This window comes from Eublepharis macularius, chromosome 7 (assembly GCF_028583425.1).
Source record: "Eublepharis macularius isolate TG4126 chromosome 7, MPM_Emac_v1.0, whole genome shotgun sequence".
Taxonomy (NCBI): Eukaryota; Metazoa; Chordata; class Lepidosauria; order Squamata; family Eublepharidae; genus Eublepharis; species Eublepharis macularius.
This window is the reverse complement of record NC_072796.1, coordinates 123,975,120-123,987,515: the sequence shown is the minus strand read 5'-3', so window position 1 is coordinate 123,987,515 and position 12,396 is coordinate 123,975,120. Positions and strand designations below refer to the sequence as shown.

The 12,396-nt window shown below is 43.3% G+C and overlaps 1 protein-coding gene across 2 annotated transcripts in view; it reads right to left on the bottom strand.

Moving 5' to 3' along the window:
* Positions 1–12,396, bottom strand: part of COL14A1 (collagen type XIV alpha 1 chain) — a 193,169-nt gene that overhangs the window by 158,208 nt on the left and 22,565 nt on the right. For both annotated transcript variants that reach the window (XM_054985560.1, XM_054985561.1), the window contains exon 3: positions 2,086–2,202. In XM_054985560.1, the coding sequence (XP_054841535.1) occupies positions 2,086–2,202 (117 nt within the window). The remainder of the gene's footprint in view (positions 1–2,085; positions 2,203–12,396) is intronic.

Genomic DNA, 12,396 nt, shown 5'->3' with positions numbered 1-12,396 from the left:
TATAGATTTATCCTATGGTGCTAGAATAACATTTAAAGGACCCAAACCATAAAACTGATACCCTGATGAGTAAGATATTAGTTCTGGAGTAAAAGTCCACACAACTGACTCTGTTCACAGGACTGTAAAACTTTCAAGGGACTACTGTGGGATGAATCCACGGACGGCACCTCCCACGATGCTTCCATAATATTTACAGAGCTCTGCAAACTGTTTGGAATAGCTGACTGTTCAAATCAGAGTATGAATTTAAAGAATATGATCTTTCCTAAAGGCTGAACAGCCTTCAACTTAATTCTTCCTTAAGCAGACTCATTCCTGTACCCTCAGCTTTAATTACTTAACTAAGTAGACTCATGGGAATAGCTCAGTTGTACAATGTTTCTCCACAAATATACCTTTGAGCAGCGTACGGCCCAAGGAAAACAGTCTGGCTTTTTCACAAGAACTTCTGCAACAACTGAAACAATGACCACCCTTTAGCAAACACTAAACTCAGGGAGAAACTACATGCTACATTCAAACGTGCAACAAAGCCCCAGCTTTGGTAAAAATGAAAAGCAGTCTCAGGAGGTTGCAATTTTGAGCGAAGGGACAGTAGAAGAGAGTGGGTGGGGTTCTCCGTTCTTTCCCCTCCAATTATTTTTTCACTCAAAATCACTCCCAAGATGTTTGTCCTCCAATAGGGCTCCAAGTGTGGGAAATAACTCAAAACTGCAGCCTCCAAAAACTGCCTTTTGTTCAAAAAAAGGCTTCAATACATATGAATTTGTGTAACATGTACTTTGACCTTCATTTAAAATGAACTTCGGTTATACAGGCAATAAGATCTTGTATGCATAACAGAAACCTAACAACAACATCCTGCAAGTCTTTTCGGACAATTTTTTAGAACAGACTCAGAGGAGTTAGCCGTGTTAGTCTGTAGTAGCAAAATCAAAAAGAGTCCAGTAGCACCTTTAAGACTAACCAATTTTATTGATGCATCTGACGAAGAGAACTGTGATTCTCGAAAGCTTATGCTACAATAAAATTGGTTAGTCTTAAAGGTGCTACTGGACTCTTTTTGATTTTTTTAGAACAGACTGAGGTTCAAATCAAACCAGCAGCTGGAAGATCTGTGATCAGATCTCCCCTGTGGCTTTAGCAAGTAAATTTCAGGCGCACACAGATCCCACTAGGATTGGGGCCATGAAGAGAGGGAAGAAAAGGCTTAATCCTTCCAGCCCTACAGAGTTTTACCCATGCTCTCACTAGCCTTGGATGGAAAAAAGATGGATGCTCGTCTTTTTTTTTTTCTTCCAAGGCTAATATGAGCATGAACTAAAAACCACATATCAGCAAAAGGATCAAATCCGTTCTCCTTTTCCTGTCCAACTGCATTGGGCTACCCTTGAAGACTGTCCCGAAACTACAGCAGGTATAGAATGCTGCAGTGAGAACGCCATGTGGGGTGAATTGTTTGGACCAAATCACTCCAGTCTTCCTCCATCTGCACCGGCTTCCCATCTGCTTCCAGACCCAATTCAAAAAGGTATTGACCTGTAAAGCCTTATCTGTCCTTAGATGTGTAGCACTACCTACTTCCATACAAACCTACCCAACCATTATGGTCATCTTCAGTGGTCCTGATTTGGGTGTCCTGCTATCTGAGGCAATATGGGTAGCAACCTGGGAAACAGCCTTCTTGGTCATGGCATCAAAATTATGGAATTTCCTCCCAGGAAGATTCATCTGTCCCCTTCGATCATTGTCCTTCACTGACAACTGAAGACGTTCCTGTTTTGTTTGGCATGCCTTTTCTGACACTCCTTGTTCATTTAAGCTATAGCCCATTGATGCTGAGGTCTCAGAATAGTCCCAAATGAAATGAGATTGTTCTCTAGAACACACCCCACCCTAGACCAAACTTACTCACTGCACATCAAGGGGAGATCTTTTCTTCTTTTAGCAAACTTTGTTGCCACTACCGATCTTCCTCTCAACTTGGCAATCCCTACTCCTGAGAAATTCTACAGTTCCCCAGAGTGCTATTTGAAATCCACTATTAAAGGAAAATATAGCATTTTTGCTTTTTTCTGTTACCTGAATTTGGAGTGACGAGTAGTTTATATCCATCAAGCTGCCCTTTAGGAGCTTTCCATGAAATCTGAATACTGTCGTGATTAACAACAGTATATCTTAGTCTTGACGGTGGGGCCACTGAAAGGGAAACAAAAATACAATTACTGAAGCGTCAAGAAGTTGACTTATGTTCAGTTTAAAAATTAGTATTGCAGCACACAGAGACATTCAAATTAACACAGATACACATGTTGTCAGACAAGACAAAGGATGCAGGTTATGAGAAAAGTCTCACGATGCAAGTCTATTAGTTTGTAAAATGACATTAATAGGTTAAGGTGCATTATTGTTTCCCAAGTCAATTAAAAAGGGACTACTGATTCCACAGGGGAAAAAATGGAGAAACACATGAGTTAGAGGTTAAAGCCGCAGTTTAGTAAGCAAAGGCAATGTACTATGTGCTCTTTGTTAGATATGCTTCGTGTTTGTACTATGTGGTAGCGAACAACATAATATTCCTTTCCTAGCTTCTTGGGTTTTCTGTTGATAAGTGTGGGCCATATTTTCCAAAGCACAATCCTGAATGCACGTTTTGGGACGCATGCAAAAAAACAGGAAGTATTATAATTTTCAACGGGCAGTGATGGTAGAGGGCATGCACCAATACAAAGTGCATGGAACCCAGTAGCAATGTTTGAAGCCATGAGTTTGGGAATGTGAATGGACATGCTTTTCTGCCTTTAAGATGGCCCCCTATCTTACTCAGCCGATCTGGCCACCTTGATCCATGCTGCAGTAACATTAAGACTAGACTACTGTAATGTACTCTACTTAGGTCTGTTCTTGAAGTCAACTCAGAGGCAATTGGTACAAAATGCCACAGTTTGGCTATCAGGAGCTAGAGGGGACTTGCATATTACACCCATTCCATGGTCACTCTATTGACAGTCCATCAGTTACTGAGTCAATCCAAGATACTGGTTAGCCCATACAAAGCCCTTCATGGCTTCGGACCCTCATATCTGCAGGACCACTTCTCTGTACCCCATCAGGACAGCTTCATTCATCTGAGCAGGGCCATCTTCAGGTGCCTCCATGCAAACGAGCCCATACATGTGCATTCTCTGCTTTGGCCCCCACCATGTGGAATGGCCTGCCTGAGGTCAGGAAGGCCCTCCACACTTCGGGAATTCCACAAATTATATAAAAAAGAATTGTTCAGGATGGCATTCTTTATTAAGTTAATAAGGCTATGTTATAATGCTGTGGTTCAAGAAGGTGTTTGAACAAGGGGAATGGGACCATAGTATACGGTATATAAAATGTCCCCTTCACTCCATTCTGCCACCTTCCTAAACAAAACCCTACAATGCTCCGATCCCACAACCATCAATGTCTAGTTTCCTCCTGCGACTTCCCTTCCATCCCAGTCAGGTATATAGTATGTATTATCTATTTGTTGTATTATTATCTTGCTTTCAGTACATTGTTTACTATATATACACCCAAGAGTCCCATCACCAGAGGGCACTGCCAGCTAGGAAACAGCGGTGTGGCTGCACTGCAGCAATGCAGAATCATTGCCCTGAGATCATGCCCACCGAGAGGGCACGACATAGCCTCAGCAGCAGTCCAGTGTCATTGCCAGGTCTGAGAAGACATTAATATGAGAAGAAGTCTGAGGACATAAATGCCTCACAGGACCAACCAGCAGCAGTATAGCCTGTGGTGGAGTATTTAAAGCTGGCCCGACTGCAGGCCCACGGAGGGAAAAAACCCAGGGACACCCCTGGCCACAGGATAACCCCTGTGAGCAAAATGATATAATTTATTGAGCAAGCATCAGGCATAGCTCCAGGAACATGGATCTGGCACCTCAGCCAGCATGACAGTCGTCTTTAGAGTGTCAGACTAGGATCTGGGAGACCCAGGTTTGATTCCCACTCTGCCATGGAAGCTTACTGGGTAACTTTTGGCCAGCCACTCCTTTAGGGTTTCCAGGTGTCTATCCCCTCCTAGTGGGAGGGGGGACCTAGAACTTACCTTGTGCTGGTCGTGTGGTTTCCCTTTGCACATGTGCTTTCTGTCACCTGCGTGATGATGTCACATCCGGAAGTGAGATCATCACACTGGCCACAGGGCCAATTGGCCCATTTGGAGCTCAAATTGGCCCCAAACAAAGCACAGGAGCACTCTCACAGCTGGAGCAATGACATCACTTCTGGAAGTGACTTCGTTGTGCCCCTCAGGAGTGCCACCTCCCATTGATCACTGGCAGATCAGCGGGCAAGGGGGCAAACCCCCAGGAGTTTGCCCACCACCAGTGAACACCTGGGAACCCTACACTCACTCTTACCCTAGCCTACTTCACAAGGCGTTGGTGGTTGTGCAGATAAAATGGAGGAGAGGAGAATGACAGTGAAAGTCACATTGGGTCCCCACTAGGGAGAACAGCAGAGTATAAATACTCTTTTAAAAAATCCCTCTGAGATGGAAGGGAAGAAAGAAGTTTGGTGTGGGATTAAGTGAGCTGGTCTTAAACAGATGGAGAAGCTACATGAACTTTCAAGAAGGTACTCGTTTTCTGTACTGCTCCACAAAATGTAAGTATCTTCATCACAAAAGTTTAGCCAACAGAGAAGCTGAACCATTTAAAAAAGAAGAGGGGCGTATAAGTAATAAAAATATCGAGCCAGTTTAAATCTTTTTGCAAAATCTTTTGGCCTACTATTTACCTGCAGTTAGTTAGACCAAATAATTTGCATGGTTCGATTCATAGATCATATGCAGATTAAGCCCCCAAAGGAATTTAATGTACATGACAGCAATTGAGCAATTCAGGCAAGAAGAGACAAGCCACTTAAGTGTGAGGAAGGGGGTTCTGGAATGCACACCTAGAGAAAACTGGAAAGCCTGCCTACAGCTGCCATTACACAGGGGGTTAAGCATGGATAACTTATAGCTGAACGGAATGGCCGGCAGAATCACAAAATGGACTCTTAGAAGGCAGGTGCAGAAATCACATATTTAAACTGCCTTCTCGGACATACTGGTGTAGACACAAACTACCATTTCTAAAGGGGTGAGGATTTCCACTTATGGAGAGTGATTTTCCCCACATCCCCTTTCCAATGGCAGCTCAAAATCCCACTCCTTCCATTCAGCTCCTGGGGCAGAAAGGACACCAGGAACAGACTTTCAGGGGGCATTTCATGATGCCATGGGCTGGAGAAATGGGGGAAAAGTGCTGTGCTCCATGTGCAGGAATCGTTGCGGAAACATCCAGTCGGAATCCAATATACTATTTTTTGCTAAGGGACAGCGTTCAAGCACATAAGTGCCTATCTGCACATTGAAGTAGTATAGTATAGAACAACTTCACTACATTTATCACGTCCCTCTATTTGCCGTCTTTCTTGCAAGCAGAACTACCATGCCAAATGGAATTTTTGTTAAGTTGGGCACCACTATTTTGCTTTCAAGGAGAATTCAAAATTGTAGAAATAACACATGGTACTGCCCTTTCTGGAATTCTGCCCTGCCTAGACACATTTTTCAATCTCCAGGAATTTCCCAAGCCAGTGCTGGCAGCCCTAGGCAGGGGATGTCTTTTTTTTTTAAGGCTTTATGTTAAAATTTCATTTGAGTCAAACAAAATAAAAAAAGAATAACATAACAGGATTTTAAAAAGCATAACAAGTAAAAGAAGATTCCCTGCTGTGCCGTTTTTTCACATTTTCATTAAGGTGTTTGTTTTACGCAGAGAAAATATGACTCCTCTGCCCCCCCTCTATTTTGTAATGGGCCTGGAAATTCCTAAACATCTGGAAATTTCTTAAATATGCAGCCATCCATTATTGTTTGATTTCTGTTCATTTCAGCACACTGCAGTTCAAAACGAGGCCTCGGTAAGCACTGTAATCAGGGTTACCAGTAGACATGGGCACAAATGGAAAAAAAACCCCGAACACCCTGTTCGTCGTTCATTGCCATCCACAAACAACGAACAACGAACATGGACGAACATGAACTGTTCCCGGACATGTTCATTGTTCGTGGGTGCCAGAACCACCCCCACCCCCAACCCCCCCACTTAGCCCCCCCTCCCCTCAAACCCACTTACCTGGCCCTTTAAAGATCCCTTTAAACTATCAGCTGGCAGGTGGCAGGAGGGAATCCCCCCTGCTGCCTGCCAGCTGATAGTTTAAAGGGCCCTGTCCTGGCCAAAAAAAAGTGTCTGCTGGCAGCTAGTTTGAGGGGTTACAAACTGACCTTCCCAATTTCCATTACCCACCAAAGTTGCAGGGGACATAGTCCTCACTGTCCTCTGAAGACCCCCCCAAGTTTCAGAGAGATTGCACCCCGGGAAAAGGCATGATCCACGGGTCTCTCTGTTGGCTGTCATTTTCTCTTCACAGTGGCAAAAATGGGACTCTCTGCTGGAAGTACTTTGAAGGGATAAAGCCAGAAGGAAAGCCAGAAGGAGTTCAGACAGAGTTCAGTCCCTCCCTCTGGTTGCCAAGGGGATTGATTGCAGCAGGTGCCAAACTGTCTGGCTTGCCGAATGGCTGCCAAAGGCAACAAACAAGGCTTGCAACGACCACCTGTTTGTTTCGGATGGGGCCTCACGAACAGCTTGTTCACAAACAGCAGATTGAGCTGTTCGTGGTTTTTTTCTGTTCTTAATGCTGTTCGTGCTCATGTCTAGTTACCAGTCTTCCGGTAGGGCTCAGACTTTCCCCAGAATTGCAACTGATCTCCTAGCAGTGGACACCAGTTCCCTGGGAGGAAACAGCAGCTTCAGAGGACGGACTCTATTGCAATCACATCCCTGCTGAGCTTCTTCTCTTCCCCAAATTCAGCCCTCCACAGACTTTGCTCCTAAACCTCCAAAATTTTCTGAAGTCAGAGCCGGCAACCCTAGTTGTACGTACTATTTCTTGATTTATTTAAAACATTTATGAGTCGATCTGTTTCATGGGTTTTTCCAGTGAACCTAAGATGATAAAGTTGTGAATGCTTGCTGTATTCTAGGACAGTGTTTCCCAATCAGGGTTCCACATGACATCGTTGGAGGTTCTGTATAGGATTCCCAGTTGTCCACCAGTGGAGGGCAATCTCCTCGGGGTTTGCTCTGTTGCCGGTGATCGGCAGGGGGTGGCAAACCCCCAGAGATTCATCTGCCACCAGCAGACAACACAGGGAAGCATGCACCGGATGCGTTCCCAGCAGGGCACAACATCACACCAGCCGCTGGCAAGCTCCCATGCTTTTCTGGGGCCAACTTTGGCCCCAAGCAGGCCACAATTAGCCCCACGCAAAGCATGGGAGCACACCCATGGCTGGCGTGATGATGTAACTTCCCAGAAATGATATCATCACACCTCTCTGGGACTGTGTGCATGAGGACATCAAGAGAAGTAAGTCTCAGGTCCCTCCTCCCACCAGGAGAGTATAGGAACCTGGGAACACTATTTCTAGAGAAACTGTGGAATAAATAAATAAATAAATAAATAATTTGAAATACCATGAAAAATTCCAAATATGCAAGCCAAATATTACACTGAAAGTAAGCCTTATATTAACTTTGGAAGTGAACTTTATTTTGATATTTAAGTATATTTTGATTTGATATTTTGATAGTTGGGAAAAAAGATTAGCTAAAACAAAAAAGACAAGAAAAAAGCTTAACTATTTTTCTTATGATATAAACTGGTAACAACTCTTTCCAAGTAAAATTTCTTGACAATAATTTAGCAGTCATTTAATGGTGCTTCCTGCCATCAACTTTTTCTGGCCTGTAAACATTTTCATAGGTAGGGGTTCCTTGGGATTTGAAAAATTAATATAGGGATTTCTCTATGGAAAAAAGTAGGGAAACTCTGTCCCAAGATGTATGGATGCAATCCTTGTTAATATCGCTCAGGTCTTCTGTATTCTAAGCTGAATCTAAAAGATGTTATCCTCACCCTCAAGCATCATCAGAGAAAGAGAATTTTGGACAATACAGAAAGATACACTAACAACCACCATAATTCTTTGAAAATGTGGCCCTTGTTATGACACAGGGGAAAGTGAAATTTGAAATATGCTAAGCGAGCTACTGAAACTGACCACACAATCCATTGCGTAGACTTGAGTAAGATTCTTAATAGAACTGTTTAGGATCGACTTAGGGCCAAGCTACAAGTGACGAATGACACTTGAACGGCAAGTGTATTTCTCCCTGTTCACTTGCCCGCCACTCGACCCACTTGCCGTTCAAGTGTCATTTGTCACTTGTAGCTTGGCCCTTAGAAGGATGGAACTCTTCATAGGATGGAACTGTTAGTAAGGTTACCAATCTCAAGGTGGGGCCCAGAGTTCTGTCAGAATTATAACTGTTCTACAGACTACAGAGATTAGGAGGAAATGGACACTTCAAAGGACCAATTCTATGGCATACTATAGGAATCACATTCCTGCTGATGTTTCCACACTTTGTCCTCCGCAGGCACCATTCCCAAATCTCCAGGAATTTCCGATGCCAGAGTGGGCAACACCAAGTTGGTACTTCTGAAAACAGGCTGACAGGAATGACAAGAGGCCGTTTGAAATTCATTCTCAAGATTAATGTGTAGGTCAGGGACAGAATGAAGCAGGCCAGAATGAAGCTGACAGTCTGAATGACACACACGGATTTATGAAAACATTAAAATCTGGTTTTTAAAAATCGGATTGCGATGTAAGCGATAAACAATGGTTTTTGTCAAACAAGAATGAATACAAAAAGATTTCTTTTAAAAACTCACAGAAAAGGAACACAATGGTCAGGAATACAACTTTCAAAATATTTGTCAGGTCAAATGGAAGGAAATGAGAGGATAAACTGAAGGGATGAGCCCGTGCTAAGCTCTCGTGGCCTTTTCTTATATGCCCAGGGTAATGCCGATCGCCACTTTGGGATCAGGAAGGAATTTTTCTTTAGGTCATATTAGCTAAGGATCCCAGATGTTTTTTTGCCTTCCTCTGGGCATACAGCAGGGGTCACTGGGGACAGTGGGAATTTCCTGCATTGTGTAGGTGGGTGAACTAGATGACCCTTGGAGACCCATCCAACTCTATATTTCTATGTTCTATGATGATTAGCTCTAGATTTCAGTTGCAGGGAAACTAAAATTTAAAATTATAGAGAGGCTTACTTGCAGTGCCATCCTAGGCAGAGCTCTACCCTTCTAAGTACTTTTAAGTCAAGGTGTAACTGCTTAGAATGACATGTTTCATCTGGATTTTTTTTTTGCACGCAAGTGTGTGTAGGACTCCCTTTCTATCCAAGAAATATATGAAGCAGACTTGTACTTGGCCACAACACTGGTCCACGTAGACCAATGTAGCCTTCTCTAGTTGGCCACAACTCTCCAAAATCTCAAGCAGAGGTCAGCATTTGCTACCACAAATCCTTTAATTGGTAATTGTTGGGAACTGAACATATCGATGGTAGCTGAGCTCTGGGCTTTGTCTTCCAAAGAAACAGAGTACTGAGATCACTAGTAAGTAGCCATCACCAAACAAGGCACAGTTCCACAACCACTAAACCATTCCCTCATTCAACATGGATAGGAACAGAAATACACAGTTGCTCAGATGTGCCCGTACATACTGGAAAGCTACAACACAACAGGCTAGAGGAATTGTGCGGAAGAGTCTTTATATAACTAGATGATCTTCACTAAATATTCATGTGTATTCAAATTGGGGGAGAGAACAAAGCCAACCAATTTCCATGCTGATAATTCGCAACATATGGGACCCAATGGGCAGATATTTCACTTAGAATTAGTTATGCAAAGACTGGTTACGCACAAGAAAATACATACAACTAGAGAAAGTTTTTTTAAAAATCTAACTCTTGGACAAACAACAAGATATTGATGGGAATGACTTCAGAGTCACCAACCTGGAGAGGAAATCTTTATTTCTGTGGGACACCTGTATAGCCTGTGGAACAAAATCTCACTTCTTTCAAAAAGAAACAGAAATCAGTCCAAATTCAGTCAAGTTAGTGGGCAAAAAAAGTATCAGTCACTCAAGCTTGTTAAGCAGTTTCACGGGAAATGAATGGCCAGCAGCAGTGTTATTCATTCATACAAAAGTTGGCTAGAGACAAGTCTGAGGCTCTCTCTTATACAGATAACTCTTGGATAATTGTATAATTGTTAGCACTCCAGAAACATAATTCTTGACATGGACATGGAAAGATGGTCTGAAACATGCAAGATGCAAACCTGAGGTTAACAGTTGCCTTGATAAAAATGGACTTCACTGCATGTTAACATAACAGCTCTGCTTAAACTCTGTTTGATTGGCAAATAGTTTAGAAAACATCAAGCAACTAACTGCTTGCAAGTAGAGGTGGGCACGAATCACAATACGAAGCAAAAAAAGCATGAACCAGGCCAATTCGTGGTTTGTGAAAATGCGGTTTGTGGGACCATGTTTTCCACGAAGTCCATGACTTTTTTGACCTGGTTTGTGCAAGTTGTCAGCGGTTTGTAAAGCCAGACAGGCTGGTGCCACTGATCATGTGTGAAACTGACAGCCCTGTACTCCTGCCATTTTGGGGTGACAGGAGAAGGGGGCTGTCAGTTTCAAACACCCCGCACCGGCTTCAGAAGCTGGCGCTGGGTGTTTGAATTCCACGAACTATGAACCACAAACCGATTCGTGAACTGGTTAAATTTCGTGGAAGTTCGTGGTTCCTGGTTCGTGGAATAGCAATGAATCACAGATCAGGTGGTTTGGTTTTTTTCAGCTCATGCCCATGTCTACTTGCAAGTCATGCTAGGCTCTCCCATGATACATTCCTTTCTGCTTCTCATCCCTCCTCTTTCCTATTATGCTTTGTCTTTTTCAGAATGCAAACTAGTGGGCAGGGACAGGCTATCTTTGCAAAATTACAATCCTATCTTGGGAGCAAGTCCCATGGGAGCAAGCCCCTGTGAACTAAGTGGAACTTTCTTCTGTGTAAACATACATAGAGTTGAGCTGTAAAGCCCACAGCTGAGAATCGCACTTAGAAATAGATTGGGGGTTCCCGACATGGTCCCCATAGGTACCATGGTGCCCGCCAAGTGTTTTTAGAAAGTGGGTATGTGCTTTTGACCAGCAGATATCATTGGCCATTGGAGATCTGTTCGGCTTTGCATATTTTTTAAAAAGCTTCAGTGGCAGCTGCCACCACAATGTTGATTTTATTCTCTTTGACTCCTGTTTCCCAGTATATTTTTTAAAACTACCCTTCCTCTCTCCTGCACTCAGGCTTCCTATGTATGGACGTGGGGGGCTCTACCTCCTGCAGCAGCCATTTTGTAGTTGGCTCTGCCTCCCATGGCAGCCATTCTACAATTGTGCCCATCACCTTGTGTCAAAATTCCAAAGGTACCCACAAGCTCAAAAAGGTTGGGGCCCCTGAAACAGATGATGTACATTAGAAAGTTATTATTATAGTTATCTGGTTAGGAATATTTTAATAGGCCCTCCTGCTAGAGATTTGAACCTACATCTTTCATTGAAGATTCCTAGCCTCTTTTGACCTAGGTAACACACTCTGCCCCATACTGTTCTCAGTCTAGGGAGATTGTAACTGCCACATTGCCAGATGTCAAAATGGGCACTGTATATAAACAAACAGAGCTGCGTGCCATGTTTATTTATATACTGCACCCATGAACAGCTACGTGTGCTCTTAAGACTCCCCAACATGGCCGGAAGCAGATCGCAAACTTGACAAGATATTGTCGCAGTGGCAGACCAGAGTGCTATGGGGCAGTGGAGGGCAGGAAGCAGCAGCAAACTAGGGCAGATATCTATAGTTTTAAATAGTGTTGGAATGTCCAGCCTCCTGTCCTTGTAGGTAGTAAATAACAATATCACTGTTCAAATAACAGACCTGAAAGACAAATGTGAGAATCAGCCCATGAATAAAATATACCGTGGCGACTCTTGTACCAATAACAGGTACAAACTGCAGTCTTGTGTTAGTTGATCACTTGCAAGAGGTAATGACAGCGGACATTGGGGCAACTGATAGCTAGCTAGCTACACAACATAAATCATTTTCCTACTTATGCAAGCTGCATGTCTTCTCTGCTGTTAAAACCAAAAAGAGTCAACAGTAAACTAAAGGCAACCCCCATATATGGCTGAGGTCAAGGCAGGGGGACAATAACAAGAGAAAGCAGCTGGAACCATCCATACCTTCTTTTCACCAGGGATACTGCACTGAAGTAGAAAGAAAGTTTTAGGTAACACATATGGGAAAGTTATGAAGCGGGACAGAACTTCCCTTAAACA